The sequence below is a fragment of the Eptesicus fuscus genome, chromosome 1 (assembly GCF_027574615.1).
Source record: "Eptesicus fuscus isolate TK198812 chromosome 1, DD_ASM_mEF_20220401, whole genome shotgun sequence".
Classification (NCBI taxonomy): Eukaryota; Metazoa; Chordata; class Mammalia; order Chiroptera; family Vespertilionidae; genus Eptesicus; species Eptesicus fuscus.
In genome coordinates, this window is record NC_072473.1 from 57,698,212 (window position 1) to 57,721,909 (window position 23,698).

The 23,698-nt window shown below is 41.4% G+C and overlaps 2 protein-coding genes across 2 annotated transcripts in view; both read left to right on the top strand.

Moving 5' to 3' along the window:
- Positions 1 to 3,566, top strand: part of LOC103302501 (cytochrome b-245 heavy chain) — a 39,589-nt gene extending 36,023 nt beyond the window's left edge. The window contains exon 13 of the mRNA XM_008159538.3: positions 999 to 3,566. Within this exon, the coding sequence (XP_008157760.1) occupies positions 999 to 1,125 (127 nt within the window). The 3' untranslated portion in view covers positions 1,126 to 3,566. The remainder of the gene's footprint in view (positions 1 to 998) is intronic.
- A 17,846-nt stretch (positions 3,567 to 21,412) lies between these two features.
- Positions 21,413 to 21,984, top strand: LOC103302504 (chromatin target of PRMT1 protein-like). The gene has a single exon (XM_054719261.1). It carries the CDS (start codon positions 21,429 to 21,431, stop codon positions 21,828 to 21,830), a length of 402 nt encoding a protein of 133 aa, XP_054575236.1. The 5' UTR covers positions 21,413 to 21,428; the 3' UTR covers positions 21,831 to 21,984.
- Positions 21,985 to 23,698: the final 1,714 nt, after the last annotated feature.

The following is a 23,698-nucleotide window of genomic DNA, read 5'->3' on the forward strand; positions in this document are numbered from 1 at the left end:
ATATTAAGGAGATTGTCCCCACTTTCAGTTTTAGCTTTTGGGTCTAAAATCATAAATTGACAGACATCCCAAGATCCTTTCTGCACTCACTAAAGCTTTAGCCATCAGGAAACTTTGTGGGGATCCTTTATCTTGCTGGAATACATTATAAACTCAAGAAATCTCTGCAAATATACCCTTAAGGTGATTGCTTACACTTTAATGAGCATATGAATCACTCGGAGGATCTTTTCAAAATGCAGGCACTGATTTTAGTAGAACTGAGGAGGGGCCCAAGAATCTGCATTATTAAAAGCTGTCACTGGAGGCTACTGGTCTGGAACCACACCTTGCAGGGATTCAGACTCTCAAATGTAAAAAGATAAAGCCACACTAAGCTGTGGGCAGAGTTGGTGTACTTAAAGTGGATTTGTTCCTGATTTCAGGATGCTGGGGAGGTTTGGGAGGACACAGAGCCCTGAAGGGAAGTAGTTCACAGACTCACAAATTCACCATCATTTTTTTCTATGGTAGAGGTTTCCATAAACCTTGTTTGAATGTCATTTTCCAGGGAAGTTAACTGCCATTTTAGTATCCTGCTGCCCTCACAAACAGGGCTGAGCAGCTCTCCCACAGGGCAATCTAAATGCAGCCATTTGTGCAAAAGACAAAGGAACAGAGAGGCTCTGCCCTGAGGCCTAAAACCATTTGGAAATCCCCCTAGGTCAGTGATAGCGAACTTATGACACGCGTGTCAGCACTGACACGCATAGCCATTTCTGATGACACGCGGCCGCTGAGGCGGCCGCCAGCCGAGGATGAAACAGTTGCTGCTCCTGAGGATGAAACATTTGCGAAATAATGTTTTTTCCTCAAAGTGACACACTACCCGAGTTATGCTCAGTTTTTTGGCGAAGTTTGACACACCAAGCTCAAAAGGTTGCCCATCACTGCCCTAGGTGCTGTGTAATCTATGGCATCCCAAAACCTGAAACTGTCTTTTCTTTCTTTCCCCAAAGTACCAGAATAGGAGTTTTCCTCTGTGGACCTGAAGCCTTGGCTGAAACCCTCAGTAAACAAAGCATCTCCAACTCTGAGTCTGGCCCTCGGGGAGTGCATTTCATTTTCAATAAGGAAAACTTCTAATTGGTTTCTTTCATGAGAAAATATATGTGGGTTATACTGTTGAATGCCCAAATAATGCTAGCTGATTATGTAAGTTCCCCCTTAAAAATGGAAAAAAAGAAATTCTAATGTGAAGGTTTTCCCTGAAAGGAATGTCAGATTGTTTGATTGTGATAATTTGCATTTGAATGGGGCTTTATAGTTTTCAGACCACTTTTATAAACATTTTTTTTCTATCACTCCTGCCAGAGAAAGATAGGGCAAGGATTCCTGGAGTTAGTTTTTAGGATAACAAACAAACGGGGACTCAAATGATGAAGTAACTTCCTGAAGGTTATGAAGCTGATATGCATCTAGGCCATCTGACTCCAGATTTGGTAGTCTTCCCACAATACCAGGCTACCTGGAAATGGGTTTGTATATTCCCCAAAGGGAGAAGCAAACCAGAAAGTAGCTATTCATTTTCTATTTTGTATCATCTTTGTTCTCATTATTGTCATATGGAAGGAAATAATATATGCTGAGAGTGACTCAATACTTAACATTAAAAGGATTGACATTTGTGCATACTTCAGTTTACCAATAGATCATATTAATTGTCTCAGATATTCTTCTTACAAAAGAACATTAGAGTAACTGGAATTGATGTATTACCCAGCATATACAATCATGCTTAGCACAGAGTAGATAGATACTCAATGAAAATCTGTTGAAAGAATGAATGAAAAGACATTTAGAACCATATAATGCCAAGGTAGAATTAATTTAAAGCCTTAAACAGAATTCTCTAAGGAAATAACTTCTGTTACTCTTATAGGCCAAAGGAACGTGATGCTCCTGAAGGTAGGGAACAGGCTAAGGATAGTAACCAATAGGGTGTCCTGGAGGTTCCCTTACATTCATATTTGAAGCATGGAGAGAAGGTAGATGGAGGCAGAGAACGGACCTTCTACTGTATCTCAAGCTGGTTTCTCTAGTCTTGCTGTCTGTGTTATGAAAGAAATGCAAACTGAAATAATCTCCTCCAACCATCACTTGTGAATTTAAAATTAAGAATTATGACAAATATGTATCTGATATGTCCATCTGCTTTAAATAGCATCACCCCTTGTTTTACTTAAATACTCACATACAAAAATGGTTCTTATTGTGTGACTAATGATTTATTGTTTTGTCATCATCATCATCACCATGAAATTTATATCCTAGAAACTAAAATACCCAGCTTATCATGTAGGTATTAAATTCACACTCAACAGAATGTTCTCGATATCTATGTGTTCAAAAGAGAATCTCCAAATCATTGTTAATATGGCCAGAAACATTTTTTTCTTTTTCTTACAACTGCTCTTATATTTGTGAACTAAAAACAGTTTTCTTCACCTAACCCTTTGGAGGCACAGATATTTAGAATTATTCAACTTCAGGAAGGAGGAAGAAAGAAAAGTAAGCAGGGGGAAAGGCAGAAGACAAGGTTTGGAAGAAATGGTCTGGAAAGAGGAAAGAGAATAGAAGAATGAGAAAAAGCTAAAAAGGCAAAAGGTTAGGGTAGGGGAAAGGGACCTCACATTGTTCAATTTCTACCCCAGACTTAAAGTCTTATATGTACTGAATGTAATTGAAGGAAGCATGCATATACTCATTTTATTTTTATTACATATGATATTGAATATGAAATTCTTATTACAAATTTTTATGTGAGTGAGAATATTCAGGGTACTGGGATGAACTAGTAAGAACTCAGTTGTTCTTTTGGGTTCTCAGGATGACCAGGACACTAACAAGTCAGGTCTGCTGCTGGTATGTCATCTTCCCAAAATGTCTCAGGAAAGTTTCCACATAGAGAAATGTAGGTTCAGCCTGCTCACACTGCATGCTAAATATCAATTCATTCATTTAACAGATTTTTATTGTGCTATTACAATGACTCTGGCTCTATCTTCCTGTTTTCAATTCTTGACACCAAGTGTGAGGAAAGGGGGAAACCACACTTATAAGGAGTCTGGGAATCTTGGATACCACTAACCTATTGTAACATAAATAAAACCAACTCCATTTGTTGCTCTGGCACTCTAAAGGGTTTTCTCCCTTTGGCACCTACATGGTTACCAAAATTGAGAAATCTGTCCTGTGTTATCCTGGTTATGAGATTTTAAAAAATGAGTATAAAAGTGCTTGTCATTTTGAGAGCTTTCTTTTTCATGCTTCTTCCAAGCCACCAGTGCATCTTTTTTTAACATTTAGTATTTAGCATTTAGTAACAAGTACTGAGAGAATGATTAAGCATTGTTTTAATCTCAAGGCTCTAAAGACTTTTCTTAGTTCTTTGGTTTTTGCAATATTGCTTTTATGAAATTTGAATGCTTGTAGGTATGGTATGTGATTATCCTGGGGGTCCCTGGGAGATAATTCTTAGGAAGAACTATTAAAACTGTACTCAATATTAAAATTAATGAACTCTTTTGGTGTCTGTGTTGTTGATCTTTGTGTTAAAGGGTGTATTCAGATAGCAAAGATTTTTTTTCTGCCCCAGTGGAGTTGAGATTCCCTATGTTTTTGTATATGATATGCCAAACATTGCACAATTTATGGATTGGGAAGAGAAAACTGAGTATAGAGTTCTGTGCTACTGTCCTGGTGACCCTCACATCACTGATATAAGGAACAAGGAAGTATCACCTCACATCAGAATTTAAAAGGCAAAGAAGTCCTAGCATAAGTTTTGTTTTTTTTCATTTCCTCTTGGATTCTAACCATGCAATTAAGTGTCATCAAATCAGATTGTGAATATATATACACTAGAGGCCTGGTGCATGAAATTCATGCACGGGGGGTGGGGGCGGTCCCCTCAGCCCAGCCTGCATGCTTTCCAATTTGGGACCCCTCAGGGGATCAGGCCTAAACCAGCAGTCAGACATCCCTCTCACAATCCCGGACCGCTGGCTCCTAATCACTCACCTGCCTGCCTGCCTGGTCGCCTCTATCTGCCCCACCCTGCTGGCCTGATCACCCCTCACTGCCTCTGCATGCCAGCCTGATTGCCCCTAACTGCCCCCCACTGCTGGCTATGTCACCTCCAACTGCCTCCCCCGCTGGCCTGGTCACCCCTTACTGGCCCCCCGCCAGCCTGGTCACCCCCAACTGCCCCCCCCCACCAGCCTGGTCGCCTCTTACTGCCCCCCCTGCTGGCCTGGTTGTCCCTCACAGCCCCTCCCCTCACCCGCCAGCCTGGTTGCCCCATGCAGCCTGCTGTTCAGTCATTTGATCATCCCTCACTAACCCCCCTGCCAGCCTGGTAGCCCCATGCAGCCTGCTTGTTCAGTCGTTTGGTCATCCCTTACTAACCCCCCTGCTGGTCTGGTTGTAAGCAGCCATCTTGTGAGGGTGTGACAGTCAGTTTGTATATTACCTCTTTATTATATAGGATACTAGTAGCCCGTTTGCACGAAGATTCGTGCAATAGAACTTCATTCACCTGGCTGCCTGCACCAGTTTTCTGCCGGCACTGGGGACCCAGGCCTTGGCTGTGGCCACCGCCTTCTGCCTTCTTTCAGGGTCCGGGCTTGGCCCTGGGTGGTGGCCTTGGGCTCGGCTGCACCCAGCGTCCCTGCTACTGATTGCAGGAGCCGACCCCCAGTGGTCTCCTGCGATCGGCGCAGGCTCCCCGCTGGAGCCCAAGGCCGGGAAAGCCTTGGGCGGCTTTCCCGGCCTTGGGCTCAGCCGCACCCAGTGTCCCTGCGACCCGATCGCAGGAGCCGACCCCCAGTGGTCTCCTGCGATCGGCGCAGGCTCCCCGCTGGCGCCCAAGGCCGGGAAAGCCTCGGGCGGCTTTCCCGGCCTTGGGCTCCGCCACACCCCAACGTCCCTGCAACGGTTTCCTGGTGGGCGTGGTTGATGGGCTTGGCTTGGTTGGTGGGCGTGGCTTGGGCGTAGTGAAGGTGCGGTCAATTTGCATATTTGTCTATTATAAGGTAAGATGGTTCTGTGTTGGCCATTCTCCTAAATGAGTCAACCAGTTACAATCTCCACTGGCTAGGACAGTGGTCAGCAAACTGCGGCTCGCAAGCCACATGCAGCTCTTTGGCCCCTTGAGTGTGGCTCTTCCACAAAAAACCACGTGCGGGCGCACATGTACAGTGCAATTGAAACTTCATGGCCCATGCACAGAAGTCGGTTTTCAGCTCTCAAAAGAAATTTCAATCATTGTACTGTTGATATTTGACTCTGTTGACTAATGAGTTTGCCAACCACTGGTCTAGGAAATGGATAAAGGCATAGGCATATATTCCTGTGGGAATCAACGAATTCTGCCATGGTGGCTAAGGACATTACCTGAAACAAGTGTCAATAATAGAAATAGCTAGTTAACATTTACTAAATACCTTCTACTATGTCAAACATTTTACATACACTTCAGCTAATCACTCACGACACTGCAAGGTAGTCGTTTTATCCCAATCTTATTGATAAAAAGAAAACTGAAGCTGAGTGAGGATAAATGTTAGGCACAAACTATCCCACAACTACTGGGTGACTGTGTCAACATTATATCTACATTTTTCTGGCAAAACAATTGTCCATTTTCTTTATATTGCACTAACATATTAGACAAGGTATAGGTAACCAAGGATAATTTCAAAGCTATTGTGCTAGGTACAGATTATATAATAAGAATAGCTGGGTAACAATGGTAGTGTAAACCTCTGTTTTATGCCATCTACATATCATGATACTGATTAATCCAATTCTTGTTAATTTTTACTTTTATTTATTTTGAACTTTTCAGCTTTATTGAGGTATAATTGACAAGATTGTAAGATTTTTAAACCATACAATGTGATAATTCACCAAATAATGTTTTCCCAAACAATAATAACTTTCACCCATCTATATATATAAAAGCATAATATGCAAAGTGTTCCCTCTGGAGTTCAACCGACTGGGAGTTTCACTTGCTATGATGTGCGCTGACCACCAGGGGGCAGCATAAAACTAAGGAAGGTCCTGGCCAGCAGCCAGCAGCTGCTAGGGACCCTACCCATGCACAAATTTCGTGCACTGGGCCTCTAGTATAACAGTAATGCAGTGAGCCAGTCTAAGAAATCTAACACTGATACAAACTATCATTTAGTTTACAGTCATATATAGGTGACACTGTATCCTTAGTGTATTGCATTAGAAGGTAGGTATTGTCAGTCTGTCCTGTTATGGGTAGTATGAAGTTTAATCACCAGATTTCTCTGTTATAAATGTAAAGGTATTATTTTACTTTTGTAAGTAGTAAGTAACGTTTGGGGAATATTTTGTGACCATAAAAATATTTTCTCCAATAACTTTTTACCCAATCATTTTAGCATATAAAATCATATCATCTGCAAACAAAGACAATTTTACTTCTTCCTTTTTTATTTCATGCTGCTTATTTACTAGCATTTTTCTTGCCTGATTGCTCTGGCTAGGACTTCCACTACTATGTTGAATAGGAGCAATGACAGTGAGTACTTTTGTTTCTGATTTTAAAAGAAAAGCTTTAAAATTTTTACCATTGAGTATGATCTTAGCTGTTGGCTTATCATATATGGCCATTATTATGTTGAGGTATGTTTCTTCTATATCCATGTGTTGAGCATTTTTATCATGAAAGGATGCTATATTTTGTCAAATTCTTTTTCTGCATCTATTGAAAAAAATCATGATTTTTATCTTTCTGTTGATGTGGTGTATCACATTTGTGCATTTGTATATGATGAACCATCCTGCATCTAAGTGATAAATCTTATTGGACAATAGTGTTATAGTGTATAATCTTTTTACTATGTTGTTAAATTTGATTTGCTAGTATTTTGTTGAGAATTTTTGCATCTATATTCATTAGGGATATTAGCTTATATTTTCTTGTAGTTTCATTATCTGGATTTGGTATCAGGAAAAGGCTAGCCTTGTAAAATAAGTTTGGGGGTGTTTCTTCCTCTTAAATTTTTACAAGAGTTTGAGAAGGATTGGCATTAATTATTCTTTAAATGTTTGGTGGAATTCACCAGTGAAACCATGTGGTCCTGGGGTTTTCTGTGTTGAGAGGTTTTTTTGATTACTGATTCAATTGCCTTATTTTTTTTTTTTTTTTTTGGTCTCTTCAGATTTTCTGTTTCTTCATGATTCAGTCATGGTAGGTTATATGTTTCTAGGAATTTATCCATTTCTTTTAAGTTATCCAGTTTGTTGGCATATCATGGTTCATAGTATTCTCTCATGAACATTTCTTTGTATTTCTGTGGTATCAGTTATAATGTCTCCTCTTTCATTTCTGATTTTATTTATTTGAGTCCTGTCCCTTTTTATTTGAATTTGAGCTAAAGGTTTGTCAATTTAAGTTATCTTTCCAAAAAGAAAAAAAAAAAACACACACACACACACACACAAAAAAAACTGTTAGTTTCACTGATTTTTAAAATATTTTTTCTGGTCTCTATTTTGTTTATTTCTGCTCTGATCTTTGTTATTTCCTTTCTTCTGCTAACTTTGGACTTAGTTTGCTCTTCTTTTTCTATTCCCTTGAGGTGTAAAGTGAGGTTATTTGAGTTGTTTCTTAATGTCAGCATTTATTGCAATAAGCTTCCCTTTTAGAACTGCTTTTATAGCATCCCATAGATTTCAACATGTTGTGTTTTCATTTTTGTTTGGTTTGAGATATTTTTTATTTTCTGTTGGATTTCTTTTTTTTAACCTGTTTGTTGTTCAGGAGCATGTTGTTTAATCTCCACACAGTTGTGAATTTTCCAGTCTCCTCCTGTTATTGATTTCTGGTTTCATACCACTGTATTCCAAAAAGATACTTATGATTTCAATCTTCTTAAAATTGTTAAGACTTGTTTTGTGGCCTATCCTGGAGAATATTCTGTGTGTACTTGAGAAGAATGTGTATTCATCTGCTGTTGGATGGAATATTCTGTATATGTGTATTATTTTTATTTGGTCTAAAGGATGGTTCAATTTCAACGTTTCCTTGTTGATTTTCTATTTGGATGATCTATCCATTGTTGAGAGCGGGACATTGAAGTTTCAAATACTTTTATCGTATTTCTGTCTATTTCTCCCTTCAGATCTGTTAGCATATGCTTAATATAGTTAGGGGTGCCGATGTTGGGTGCATATATATTTAATTTGTTATATATGTTGACCCTTTATCATTTTATAATGTTTGTCTTTGTCTCTTGTTACCATTTTTGACTTGATGTCTATTTTGTTTGATATATTTATAGCAACCCCTGTTCTCCTTTGGTTTTCATTTGCATGGAATATCTTTTTTCATCCCTTCACTTTGAATCTATATTATTCCTTAAAACTGAAGTGAGTTTCTTGTAGACAGCATTTAATTAAGTCTTATTTTTTTGTTTACCCATACAGCTATTCTATGTCTTTTGATTGGAGAAGTCAATCCACTAACATTTAGAGATATTATTTAGGTAAGGACTTACTATTGCCATCTTTTAAAATGTTTTTTGGCCATTTTGTAGTTCCATTTTTCTTTCTTCCTTTCTTGCTTCCTTCCTTTGTAAATGGTTGATTTTCCATAGTGATATGCTTTGATTCCCTTTTCTTTATCTTTTATGTATGTAGTAGAGGCCTGGTGCATGAAATTCGTGAATGGGAAGGGGTGTCCCTCAGGCCAGCCTGCACCCTCTCCAATCTGGGATCCCTCTCACAATCCAGGACTGCTGGCTCCCAACTGCTCACCTGCCTGCCTTTCTGATGGCCCCTAACCACTTCTGCCTGCCAGACTGATCATCCCCTATCCACTCCCCTGCCAGCCTGATTGATGTCTAACTGCTCCCCTGCCAGCCTGTTTGTCCCCAACTTCCCTCCTCTGCTAGCTTGGTCACCCCTAACTGCCCGCATATTACTCTTTTATTAGATAAGATAGAGGCCTGGTGCATGGGTGGGGGCCAGCTGGTTTGCCCTGAAGGGTGTCCCGGATCAGGGTGGGGGTTCCCTTGGGGCATGGGGTGGCCTGGGCAAGGGGCCTGTGGTGGTTTGCAGGCCGGCCATGCCCCCTGGCGACCCAAGCAGAGGCCCTGGTATATGGAATGTATTTATCTTCTACAATTGAAACTTTGTAGCCTGGAGCAGAGCCAAGCCTTCTGCTCACTCCATGGCGGCAGCATTTCTGATGGAGTTTATTTACCTTCTATAATTGAAACTTTGTAGCTTGGAGTGGAGGCCTAGGCCGGCCAGGGCAGGTGAAAAGCTTGGCTTCCTCCATCCCCAGGGGCAACCCTAGCCTGTTCTCTCCAGCTCTGTGGCTGGCTAGTGCCATTTTTCTTGGGATTTATCTTCTATAATTGAAACTTTGTAGCCTTAAGTGGAGGCCTGGGCCAGTCAGGGTGTACAGAAAGCTTGGCTTCCTCCATTGCCAGGGAAACCCAAGCCTCTCTCCTGCTCTCTCCATGGCTGCAGCCATCTTGGTTGGGTTAATTTGCATAATCACTCCTGATTGGCTGGTGGGCGTGGTGGAGTGATGGTTAATTTGCATATTACTCTTTTATTAGATAGGATTGCACATTTTTGTTTTGTGTTGCCCATGAGGCTTACATAAAATATCATATACATATAGTTTTTAGCTCACTGATTCTGTCTTCTGCTTGCTCAAGTCTGCTTTTGAAGCTTTCTATTGAATTAGTTAGTTCTTCAGCTCCAAAATTTGTTTGATTATTTTTGTTTTCTATATCATTGTAGAACTTCTAATTTAGTTCTCATATTGTTTTCCTGGTATCATTAAATTATTTATCCATGTTCTCTTGTAGTTCTCTAAACATTTGTTGAATAATTATTTTGAATTCTTTGTTGGATAATTCCTGGATCTCCATTTTTTTAGGGCCAGTTATTGAAGTTTTGCTATATGCCTTTGATGGAAACATGTTTCCCTGATTCTTTATAATTCCTATAGCCATCCATAAGTGTCTGCACATTTGAAGAAGCAATCACTTCTTCCAGACTTTATGGACTGAGTTCACTAAGGGAAGCCTTTCATCTGAGGGTGGAAGCACATCAGATGACATTGTGACCTTTGCCTTAGTGGTGCAGGATGCCAAGTGTGACAGTATATGGCAGCACCAGGTCTGGGGAAGTTTGACATCTCTTCATCTCAGGACACTGGGGTCCACAGTATCAAAACTGTGTGGTCCTTGGCGAGCAAACCAGGGAATCTGCAATGACTATAAGGGCTGTTGGGATCCTAAATGGCACCTCCAGCTCTGCTATCTGGGCATCATGGTAAGCAGTGGTGGGGGCCAGAGCTGGTGGTGTGCACACACTTGGCTATAGGGTGCCAGCTGCAAGTATCTATATAATGGGGCCAGTTTCAGACATCCTCATAGTCGTGGGGGCCAGGGTAGATAGCAAGGTCTGGGAACAACTATAGACACACTGGCAACTACAGAGGATATGACTATTGACATGTTCATCTGTGGCTACCACTCTCACTCTGGGCTAGCACACTGTAGTGGAGGCTGTTGGTGGTTTGGGACTAAAAGTGTACAGGTGCAAATCTGGAAGGACTAGCTATAGGTGGGCATGGTTGTGCTGGCCAGTGACAGAGGACAGGGCCTGAAATGGGACCACAAGCAGTTATGGGGGCCCTGGTTGTTGGTATTCTCACCTGTGGCTGCACACTCTCCCCCTGTGCTTGCAGGCTGCAGTGGAGACCAGTGACTGATGGCAGGCCAATGGTATACAAGTGCATAGTTGGTGTTTTGCACTTCTGCAGCTGCAGAAGCATGAGCTGGCTGTGAGCATGGCTCTCAGGCTCTGGTGAGGGTGGAGAGGGACTCTGGCAGCTGGCATGTTACATTTGCCCAGCCACAGAGACCTCAGTGACATCAGGTGCAGGTCTAGGTCTCCAGTGGGAGTGGTGAGGGGAAGGGAGCAGGGAGAGACTCAGGTTGCTGTGTGGTACATGTGAGACAAGCCTTGGAGAAATCTTCAGAGCATCTACTGCAACTGTGCTGACCATTGGCTTCATGAGTGGTGAAATATGCCTAGGTTTTCTTCAGAACATGTCTCTAAACCACAGTTGCTTCTGCTATATGTCTGTTAATAATAGCTTATGCTTTTCTTCCTTGTTCCTAGCTGACTTAACACATCTCAACTTTGCAGGTGGGATTAAACTAAAGTGGGAACTTTGCACGGTGTCAAAATAGGCTTGGAAAGCTGATTAATCATGCCACTCTTCTTTTTCTGGTGAGGGGAACTCTTTCCAGCTGGGAAGTTCTTTCTTGGTGCTGAACAATGCCAGCTTGGGGGATGGGATAATGAAAGCAATATGAATTTGTTTTTGTTTTTCTTTTGTGTGATTATTCTCAGGGGTTTTGTTGTTGTTGTTTTGTGTTTGTTTGTTTGTTTGTTTGTTTCACAGTGTTACTAAAATGTCCTAAGTGGACTGTAGAGGTCTATCAGAACTGTTTTTGTTCATGGGTAGTACCCAATCATTGATCTTTGTGGGAGTACAGGGAAGCTTGGCTCTCCTACCTCACCATTCATTCCATGTATTCTAATTTTTACTTTTAAATTCAGATAAGATAGGACCTATAAAGAAGTGGAATTATTTGGCTGGAGAAAGGAAAGATATAGGGTGACTCAATAATAATTAAAAAATCTACTTTTTAAATATTTATTTATTTATTTATTTATTTATTTATTTATTTTAGAGAGAGGACGGGAGGTAGAGAGAGAGAGAGAGAGAGAGAGAGAGAGAGAGAGAGAGATTGATGTGAGAGAGAAACATCGATCGGTTGCCTCCTGTATGTACCCTGACCAGGGATCAAATCCACAACCTAGGTATGTGCTTTGACCAGGAATCAAACCTGCAACCTTTTGGTGCACTATTGGCCATATCATAGGTGTGTGTGTGTGTGTGTGTGTGTGTGTGTGTGTGTGTGTTAAAAATAAAATTACATAAGAAACTAAGTTATAAAATGAAAGAATTTGTCAACTGTAAATTTTGTTGGGTAAAAAACAAATTGCTGACAGAGTCTAAGAAATCTGGCCCTTAGAGATTTCTAAAAATTCAACAAAAGATCAACCATGTGGCCTGAGATTCTTTTAGAACTATAGTCTTTTTTATATTGTTGTTGTAGTTAAGGAATGCAGTAGTCTCAACAATTGGATATTCCAGTTAGTAATAATTATTGCTAACATATTAGCAATTTCAAGGAATCAGGATACTTTAAGGTATAAGAAGTAGCTAAATCCAGATATATACTGTTTTGTGAACAAAATGAATTACTAAGAAATATTGTACATGAATAGTGGCCACTGTGAATTTATTTTGTCTTACTCTGAGAACTAATGACCTGGAGACTGTACTTATCAGACTTTTAGAAACAGCCTTAAGTATTATATTCTGAAACTTCATTCTTTATAGAAGACTGTTCCAAATACAGTAAACCTGGTTTGTATAAAAACGAGGCTCAAAAGATCTTTATAAAGTTTAGAATTACATTAGAATATTAAGTAATCACCAAAATTGTTAAATACTGCTTTCTCTTTTCAGCCATGCAATTCCCAATTAAGTAAAAATGAAATCACTAACCTACCTACTTGCATAGAAAAAGCTAAACATCACTCTTACAGGTCAGATGGGGGGAATTTCAGGTCATGAGGAATTAGTCTCTTTTGTCCTTCCAAAGGGATTTCAAGAAAATTTCAGAGTTCCTTGTATTGGTTGCTAAGGAAGACATCATTCTTTACTAAACATTTTCTGGGGATTGTTAATGTGCAAGTATGGGCTAAAAACTACCAGGACACACTATTGACGTGGTAGTTATTCCAGATCTAACTATTGAAGGTCAGGAGAGCTATCTGATCATCCTGTTTTACATTTGAGGCTCTGTATTACCCATGGCCAAAACATTAAACTCAGACATCCGTGTTGTGAACTTCATGCAGCATTTATTAGCCAGTGTTTAATTCTACTAGGGCAAATGTGCTATGACTTTACTGAGATCAAAGGCAATAGTGAGTTTGACCATGTCCAAATCACAGTGGAACTAGACTGTAAAACGCCCTTTAAAATGTATGTTTTTGTACTTTTTTCCTTTGTAGAAAATATTCACCAAACTTTACTTTCCATTTGGATGACATAAAAGTACATTTTGAGAAATCTTTTTTAAGATATTGTACATCAAAGAGTGAGGGAGGTGAAAAAAAGTGAAACATAAATAGATTTCATCAGCATTAACTAGAAGGAACAAAACAAGGTAAGGGATATTAAAATAAAATGAATAGAGTGCTTATTAATTTTATTAACCAATGTCATCTCAATAAATTTAATTAAAAAATCAGTAAACAAATAAAAGATGTCTGTAAAATAAATAATGCTTAAATTGATTGTAATTTGCCATTAGTTTTCCACTCTTCTCTGTACCCATGTCCTCTGCAATGACAATTCTTCCACTTTTCTCTGTACCTATGTCCTGTGCAATGACAGTTCTTTCCTGCAAGAGGAGTGGGCTATTTACTCACCCTCTTGAATCTGGGCTATTCTTGTGACTTGCACTGGCCAGATTAACCAAACAACATATATGAATATATGCATAGCCTGTGAACACAGGCTAAATAATGGGGAGGGAAAGCCTGGGTGGGGCAGGGACTGGGTGGAGGGAGGCAAAGGGTGGAAAATAGGAGACATCTGTAATACTACCAGTAATCCTATATAATAAAGAGGTAATATGCAAATTGACCATCACTCCAACACACAAGATGGCCTCCCTCATGTGTTTAAAATGGCCGCCCCCATGTGGATACAAGAGGGCCACCACAAGATGGCCTGCAAGGTAGGGCAGTTGGGGGTGATCAGGCCTACAGGGGAGGGCAGTTGGGGACAACCAGGCCTGCAAGGGAGGGCAGTTAGGGGTGACCAGGCCTGCAGGGGAGGGCAGTTGTGGGGGGACAAGGCCTGCAGGGGAGGGCTTTTGGGGGGGACCAGGCCTGCAGGGGATGGCAGTTGGGAGGGACAAGGACTGCAGGGGAGTGCAGTTGTGGGAAACCAGGCCTGCAGGGGAGGGTAGTTGGGGGGACCAGGTCTGCAGGGGAGGGCAGTTAGGGGGGACAAGGACTGCAGTGGAGTGCAGTTAGGGGTGACCAGGCCAGCAGGGGAGGGTAGTTAAGGGCAATCAGGCTGGCAGGGGAGTGGTTAGGGGGTGATTAGGCTGGCAGGCAGGCAAGCAGTTGGGAGCCAGCAGTCCTGGATTGTGAGAGGAATGTCCCAGATTGGAGAGGGTGCAGGCTGGGCTGAGGGACACCCCCATGCATGAATTTCATGCACCGGGGAGGGGAAATCAAAATTATATGCTATTTAAGGCGTTTTTTATTTAAAAATAAAAAATTAATGCAGCAAAAGTGATGTGAGAATTTCAGTCTAGGCCTCAAGAAACTTGGCATGCTTTTGTTGTCATTTCCTCCTCTGCTTTTTCCATGATGCTATGCCCAGGCTAGCTTTCTCTGGAGTGAAACATGTAGAGCAGTGTAGTTAGCCTAGTAGTATCAGCAAAGACATCAGACATATGAAAGATAGCCCAAGATTAACAGAACTTCTTAGGCAATGCACAGCTGACTACAGATGCATAAATGAGCCTAGCTCACAACCACGGAGTCACCCAGATGACCTGTAGATGAATGGGAGATGGTAAATAGTTTGTTTGTTTGTTTGTTTGTTTGTTTTAAGCCACTAACTTCAGGTTACTTGTTACACAACAAAGCTACTGACATAAAAAAAAATGATGAAAGAGATGGAAGTGTCCAGAATAATAGTTGTAGGTGATTATACTTATACTTACATTACATGTCAAGTTTTTATGAGCTGTGCTGTAAAGAACATACTAAGTTGCCTATGAACAAAACACTATATCAACTGAATTCTCATGATTTATTTGGAGTTATACTTGTTTTAAATGTCTCTGGGCTCATGGAGTACAAAGGTGTTGTCATCTAGAATGTAGCAGGTAATTTATTTTAGACAATTCCATCTCAATAATGAGCATGTTGTTCCATCAACATAGAAATAAGCTATCTGGCAATCTCACTGTCTGAAATAGAAGTAGCAACAGGGAATTATGGAAGGAGGAAGTGTCTGAGCAATCAAAATGAAGCTAAAATCCACAAACAGTAATATATTAAACTCTGGCATAGCTAATCAGAAATTCACTCAGCTTTTTTTTATACTTGTTATAATAAGTTTAGTGATCTTGGTCCCCAATTCATTGTTGATGCCAAGTTAAAAGAAATAAGAATTACTAGAGGTAGATATATATACACACAATAGTTACAAGTGACATCTGAGAATCTAAAGAAAGGGCAAAGAAAGAAACAATAAGCATACTCAAAAATCTTAGAAGCATAGCAGTCTGGGGTCATTTAGTGTAAGGAAAAGGAGCTCCTTACTAGTATACTTCAACAGACATTAACAGCATCATTGTAATGCATTTCTTCTTTCATTCATTTATTCAACAAATGCTATTTTTCTGAGCTTTTTCGCTGGTCAATGTACTGGCCAGAACCTAAAGAACTGAGATTATTAAGCTTACAATTTGGTACAATAACATGTGTAACGGCAGTGATGTTTTAATAGCCCATTCACTAAAGGGTTAAATCATGTTAAGCCACCTAAAATATGCATGCACAATGGTTAAGATGCTTGCCTATGTTTAAAATGTAACTCTTCAGTTATCTAAAAAGTGCACATATGAGAATAACTCTTTCAAAGTGTTCCCATGTGACTTAAATTTTGTATTATTAGTATGTCTAATTTTTTGTTAAGTTTTGTATAATTAGTATGTACATTTCCAGCATTTCCAGGAATATCAACATTTCTGGGAGAAAGAAAAAGAGAACTTATGTAGATTGTGCATAAAGAAGTAAAACTTGCTTACAAATTAAAGATAAAAACAAAATATTAGGTTGATTTTAAAGCGGGGAGGGGAAATCAAAATTGCATGCTATTTAAGGCATTAAAAGAAGAAAAATGACATTTCGCTCTTTTAAAATTAATTCCATATCTTAGCTATTATAAATTCCACTGCTATGAACATAGGGGTGCATACATTCTTTCCGATTGGTGTTTTGGGTTTCTTAGGATATATTCCTAGAAGTGGGATCACTGGGTCAAATGGCAGTTGCATATTTAATTTTTTGAGGAAATTCTATACTATTTTCCATAATGGCTGCACCAGTCTGAATTCCAACCAGCAGTGTACTAGGGTTCCCTTTTCTCTGGATCCTCGCCAGCACTTGCCATTTGTTGATTGGTTGATGGTAGCCATTCTGATAGGTGTGAGGTGATACCAAATTGTGCATAAATTTATCTCTCTGATAATCAGTGATTTTGAGCATTTTTCATATATCTCTTGGCCTTCTGTATGTCCACTTTGGAGAAGTGTCTATTTAGGTCCTTTGCCCATTTTTTAATAGGATTGTTTGTCTTCCTTTTGTTAAGTTGTGTGAGTTCCTTATATATTTTGGATATTAACCCTTTATCAGATGTATCATTGCCAAATATGTTCTCCCATACAGTGGGCTCCTTTTTAAATTTCTTGATGGTTTCTTTTGCTGTACAGAAGCTTTTAATTTTGATGTAGTCCCATTTGTTTATTTTCTCTTTAGTTTCCTTTACTCTAGATGTATCAATAAACATATTGCTATAACAGATGTCTGAGATTTTGCTGCCCATGGGTTCTTCTAGGATTTTTATGGTCTCACAACTTACATTTAAGTCCATTTTGAGTTTACAGCCCAAGTGTCCATCAGTACATAAGTGGATAAAAAAAGCTGTGGTACGTTTACACAATGGAATACTATACTGCAGTAAAAAAGAAGGATCTCTTACCCTTTGAGACAGCATGAAGGGACCTGAAGAGTATTATGCTAAGCAAATTAAGCTAGTCAGAGAAAGACAAGTATCACATGATCTCACTCATATATGGAATCTAATGAACAAAATAATGAATGAAATAGATCCAAACTAATGAATGAAATAGATCCAGAGACATAGAAGCATAAAACAGACTTACAAATATCAGAGGGAAGGTGGGTTGGAGGGGGAGAGAGTGGGTGAGAAGAGATCAACCAAAGCACTTGTATTCATATATGCATAACCCATGGACAGAGACAATAGGGTGGTGAAGGCCTGGAGTGGGGAAGCCAGGGGCAGGCTAAAAGAGGAAAAGAGGGGACACATGTAATACTTTCAACAATAAGAGAGTCGGACCTGCATTACCACCATTTGTCCACCATCCAGAACTGTAATGTCAGTGCTGAAATGTGCACATAAGGAACTATTTGACATTGAGATTGGGTCTCAAAAGAACTGTTGGCCCAGAAAGAAACTCACTACAGACTGATTCATTTGCCTGTCACCATAACCATTACTGCTTGTCTCATTTTTGGTTCTTATAGGTGTATTTCTAATAGCACATGATCTCACTCATCTAGGGGAAATAATGAACAACATAGACGGATGAACAAGAACAGACCAAGAAACAAGGAGGCATGGATCAGACTGTCGGGCCTCAGAGGGAGGGGAGGGGAGAGTGGGGGTAAAGGGGAGAGATCAACCAAAGGAATTGTGTGCAAGAATATGAGCCTAACCAGTGGTTAAGGACAACAGGGGGGTGGAGGCATGTGTGGGGAGGGGTGTGGGATGGGAATGGGGGGATGAGGACAAATATGTGATACTTTAATCAATAAAGAAATTTAAAAAAAACACAAAACCGTAAATACAGATCTGCGAAACAGAGGCATATAAAATAAATAAATAAATAAATAAATAAATCATATCTAATAAAAGAGTAATATGCAAATTAACCATCATTCATCTACACCCACAAGCCATGCCCACCAGCCAATCAGGAGCAAGAATGCAAATTAACCCAACCAAGATGGCTGTGGCCACAGAGCGAGCAGGAGGCTTGGGTTTCCCTGGCAATGGAGGAAGCCAAGCTTTTCACACACTCTGGCTGGCCAGGCCTCCACTCAAGGCTACAAAGTTTCAATTATAGAAGATAAATAAATCCCAACAAAATTGGCGGCAGCCACAAAGCTGGAGAGAGCAGGTGGCGATGGAGGAAGCCAAGGTTCCGCAGCCCTGGCCTGCCTTGGTCTCCACTTAAGGCTACAAAGTTTCAATTATAGAAGATAAATAAATCCCAACAAAATGGCTGCAGCCACGGAGCAAGCAGGAGGCTTGGCTCCACTCAAGGCTACAAAGTTTCAATTATAGAAGATAAATAAATTCCAGATACCAGGGCCTCCACTTGGGTAGCTGGGGGGTGTGGCCAGCCTGCAAAACACCACAGGCCCTTGCCCAGGCCGCCCCATGCCCCAAGGGAATCCCCATGCTGATCTGGGACACCCTTCAAGGCAAACCAGCTGGCCCCCACCCATGCACCAGGCCTCTATCCTATCTAATAAGAGTAATATGCAAATTGACCATCACTCCAACACACAAGATGGCTGCCCCTATGTGATCAAAGATGGCTGCCACAAGATGGCCAGCAGGAGAGGGCAGTTGGGATGGACCAGGCCTGCAGGGAGGGCAGTTGTGGGTGATTAGACCAGCAGGGGAGGGCAGTTGACAGGGACCAGGCCTGCAAAAGAGTGTAGTTGTGGGCGATCAGACCAGCAGAAGAGGGCAGTTTGGGGGGACCCAGGCCTGCAGGGGAGGGCAGTTGGGGGGGACCAGGCATGCAAGGAAGGGCAGTTAGGGATGACCAGGTCTGCAGGGGAGGGAAGTTAGGGTCAAAGAAGCTGGCAGGGGAGCAGTTAGGCATCAGTCAGGCTGGAAGGGGAGTGGATAGGGGGTGATCAGGCTGGCAGGCAGAAGCGGATAGGGGCAATCAGGAAGGCAGGCAGGCAAGCAGTTGGGAGCCAGCAGTCCTGGATCGTGAGAGGAATATCCAACTGCCCGTTTAGGCCCTACCCTACCAGGATCATGCCTAAACAGGCAGTCGGACATCCCTCGAGAGGTCCCAGATTGGAGAGGGTGCAGGCTGGGCTGAGGGACACATACCCCCGTGCATGAATTTTGTGCACCAGGCCGTTAGTAAATAAATAAATAAATAAATAAATAAATAAATAAATAAAACCAATTCCTTAAAAATTCTAAAAGTGAAAAATACAGAATTTACTAATTTTTGTCATCATACCTACCTTTTTTATTTTATTTTTTAATTCTTTATTGTTACAGTATTACATATGTCTCCTTCTCCCCGGCCGCCCCCCCCCCCCCCCATTGACCTCTCTCTGGCCACTTCCGCCCCCCAGCACTTGCCATCAACCCCCTAGTGTCTGTGTCCATTGGTAATGCTTATATACATACATACAAGTCCTTTGGGTGATCTCTTTTTTACTTATTTTATTTTTATTTATTGATTAAGGTATTACATATGTGTCCTTATCCCCCCATTATGCCTCCACCCCACACTCATGCCCTCACCACCCTGTTGTCTGTTTCCATTGGTTAGCCTTACTAGTATATGCATGCATTCAAGTCCTTTGGTTGATCTCTCTCCCTTACCCTCACCCTTCCATACCTTCCCTCTGAGATTTGACGGTCAGATAAATGGTTCTCTGTCTCTGGATATATTTTTGTTCATCAGTTTATGTTGTTCATTATATTCCACAAATGAAAGATCATGTGATATTTATCTTTCTCTGACTGGCTTATTTTGCTCAGCATAATGCTCTCCAGGTCCATCCATGCTGTTATAAATGGTTAGAGTTCCTTCTTTTTTACAACAGTGTACTATAGCATTGTGTAAATGTACTACTGTTTTTTGTTTGTTTTATTGTTTAAAGTATGATTTATGTCTCCTTTTTCCCCGATTGACCCCTCCCCCAGCCATCCACTCCCACCCCCAGTAAAAGCCCCCACCACCATAGTGTCTGTGTCCATTGGTTATGCTAATATGCATTTACACAAGTCCTTTGGTTGAGCTCTAACTACCCCCTCCCCTGCCTTCTCTCTGAGGTTTGACGGTCTGTTCTATGCTTCTGTCTCTAGATCTATTTTTGTTCATCATTTTATGTTGCTCATTATATCCCACTTATGAGTGATATCATGTGATATTTATATTTTCTGACTGGCTTATTTCACTTAGCATAATGCTCTCCAGGTCCATCCAAGCTATTGCAAATGGTAAAAGTTCCTTCTTTTTTACCACAGCATAGTATTCCATTGTGTAGATATACCACAGTTTTTTAATCCACTCATCTGCTGATGGGCACTTACATTGTCTCTAAATTTTAGCTATGGGAAATTGTGCTGCTATGAACATAGGGGTGCATATATCCTGCCTGATTGCTCCCAATCACCTTTGCCTGACTGCTTGATCACCCCTAACTGCTCCCCTGCCTTCCTTAAGACCCCTAACTTCTCCCCTGCCAGCCTGATTAACTGTAACCGCCTCTGCTCTCATTCTAGGAGAGCCCAGTGCGAGCCCCCAAAAGTCCTGCAGAATCTAACTGTCCCTCACTCACACACATTCATACCACACACATCCAAACACTCCCTGTTTGCTCCCTCACTCACTCACACGCTCTTCCTCATTGCTGTCCTGCTGTCTGCCATCTTCTATCTCAACTAATAGGAACACTAATAAAAGAGAAATATACAAATTGACCATACCTCTGCAATGCCCATCATCCAATCAGGAGTTAGTATGTAAATTAACCCAACAAAAATGGCGGGTTAATTTGCATATGCAGGTGCAGAGCTGCCAGGTAGAGTGAGACGCCTGCTATGATGGGGAAGGCAGGGGTTGGAGGGAGCTACAGGATTGTCGCTCTGGCCAGGAGTGAAGACTGTCGGCTCCCGGGTGGCCGAGAGCAAAGCCAGGGGATAAGTAGGCCTATTTTTGCAAGAATCTTCGTGCAACGGGCCTCTAGTGTGTGTGTGTGTGTGTGTGTGTGTGTGTGTGTGTGTGTGTGTTATATGTATATATATATATATTTAAAATATTTTTTAGGTGGCAGCCATTTTGTTTGGACACCGAGTGGGAGTTGGTGGCAGTGGTTGTGGTGGCACAGACAAAAGGCAGGAAAGGGCAGGCAGTGTGAGGAGGTGGACCGGACTGGCTGAGCCCAGCAACCAGCCAGCCAACAATGAACTAACCTAGCAGTCTACCACTTACACATCTAGCCAACCAAACAAGTTAGCCTGAGCCCCTTCACCATCAACTCAGGTTCAGCCGGCCCCCGGCCTGCCTACCGCAGCCATCGTGGCAGCCCCGGGAGGAGCATTGGTGTCCTTTTCCTTCGATCCTTGGGATTTGAAGATGGCTGCACGGTCAGCACCCAAAGTTATGCTAAAAAGCACCACCAAGATGTCTCTAAATGAGCGCTTTACTAATATGCTGAAGAACAAACAGCCGATGCCAGTGAATATTAGGGCTTCGATGCAGCAGCAGCAGCAGCTAGCCAGTGCCAGAAACAGAAGACTGGCCCAGCAGATGGAAAATAGACCCTCTGTCCAGGCAGCATTAAAACTTAAGCAGAGCTTAAAGCAGTGCCTGGGTAAGAGTAACATCCAGGCACGGTTAGGCCAACCCATAGGGGCCCTGGACAGGGGAGCGATCGAAGGACGAGGCCTACCCATAATCCAGAGAGGCTTGCCTAGAGGAGGACTACGTGGGGGACGTGCCACAAAAACCCTCCTTAGGGGCGGGATGTCACTCTGAGGTCAAAACCTGCTCCAAGGTGGACGAACCGTAGCTCCCCGAATGGGCTTAAGAAGAGGTGGTGTTCGAGGTCGTGGAGGTCTTGGGAGAGGGGGCCTAGGGCGTGGAGCTATGGTTCGTGGCAGAATCGGTGGTAGAGGTCGGGGTATGATAGGTCGGGGAAGAGGGGGCTTTGGAGGCAGAGGTCGAGGCCATGGATAAGGGAGAGGTGCCCTTACTCGCCCTGCACTGACCAAGGAACAGCTGGACAACCAATTGGATGCATACATGTCGAAAACAAAAGGACACCTGGATGCGGAGTTGGATACCTATATGGCACAGACAGATCCTGAAACCAATGATTTAAGCCTGCCTTCCCTCCTCTGAGAGACTCTTGTTGAAAAGTTACCAAGTCTGTAAATAACCTTGAGATAACAGATGAGAAGAGCCTACCTAATTGATGCTGGAAGGATCTATCACAATAGATTATGGACTTACTTGCCACCAGTTTGTGCATTTAGTGTGTTCCTTTTACTTTTTTGATAACTGTATTGTATGAAACCCTTTTTTCCTCTGAAAAAGAAATATTTTTCATTTATTTCAGAGAGGAAGGGAGAGGGTGAGAGAGAAAGAAACATCAGTGATGACAGAGTATCATTGATTGGCTGCCTCCTGCACACCCCAAATGGAGACTGAGTCTGAAACCCCAGCATGTGCCCTGGACCAGAATTGAACCTGAAACCCTTTAGTCCACAGGATGATATTCTATCCACTGAGAAACACAAGCTAGGCCCCTACTAATATTTTTTTATGTTCTGCTGTCTTAATTTAAAAACACAGTTATTTTAAGAAATGAGGAAGTTTTGACCTGCCTGCTGGTTAAAGGTCTGCTGCAGGTGGTGTTGATTGCTTGAGACAGCGGAAAACTATAAGCTCTTGTTTCAGTAAAGATTAAACTGGCCAAATGAATCCAAAGATGCCTAAAAATTAGAAAAATATAGCCCTGCTAAACAGTCATGAAACCCAAAAGTCACATGGAAAAGACAGATTCAGCTAGTTAATAAAAATTCAGACACTTCCAGTTTAAGATTATCATGAATATATATACTTGATTTACACCAAATGTGCCATTGAAATTAAGCTGAGGAATAAATAGGATGGTCTTTTCTATGAATGGTGCTGAAGCAATCATATATCCCTATGGCATAATATAAATCTTGACTTCTACCTCACAACACACCCACAAATCAAAAATTAGCATAGACCTAAGTGAGCTAAATGTAAAAAGTAACAAACATAACTTCTAGAATAAATCATAGATTATATATTTATCTTGTAGGTAAGCAAAAACTTCATAAACACTACAAAATGAGCACTAACCATAAAATAGAAAAATTTAAATAGGGCTTTATAAAATTAGAAACTTCTGTTCACCAGAAGATATTACTACAAAAGAAGCCACTCGGAAAAAGACAAGTATCACATGATGTCACTCACATGTAGAATGTTTTTTAATTTATTTTTTATTGATTTCAGGTATTACATGTGTCCTTATCGCCCCAATGCCCCCCACACCTCCACTTGTGCCCTCACACACCAGTGTCTGTGTCCATTGGTTATGCTTATATGCATGCATACACATCCTTTAGTTGGTCTCTCCCCATTACGCCGCGCCCCCCCCATCCCCCGCCTTCCCTCTGAGGGTTGACAGTTTGATCGCTGCTTCTCTGTCTCTGGATCTTTTTTTCTTCCTCAGTTTATGTTGTTCATTATATTCCACAAATGAGTGAGATAATGTGATATTTTTCTTTCTCTGACTGACTTATTTTGCTTAAGCATAATGCTCTCCAGGTACATCCATGCTACTGCAGATGGTAGGAATTTCTTCC

Excerpts from the sequence above, each read along its gene's own strand:
- LOC103302504 (XM_054719261.1), top strand. The coding sequence starts at position 21,429 with ATGGCTGCACGGTCAGCACCCAAAGTTATGCTAAAAAGCACCACCAAG.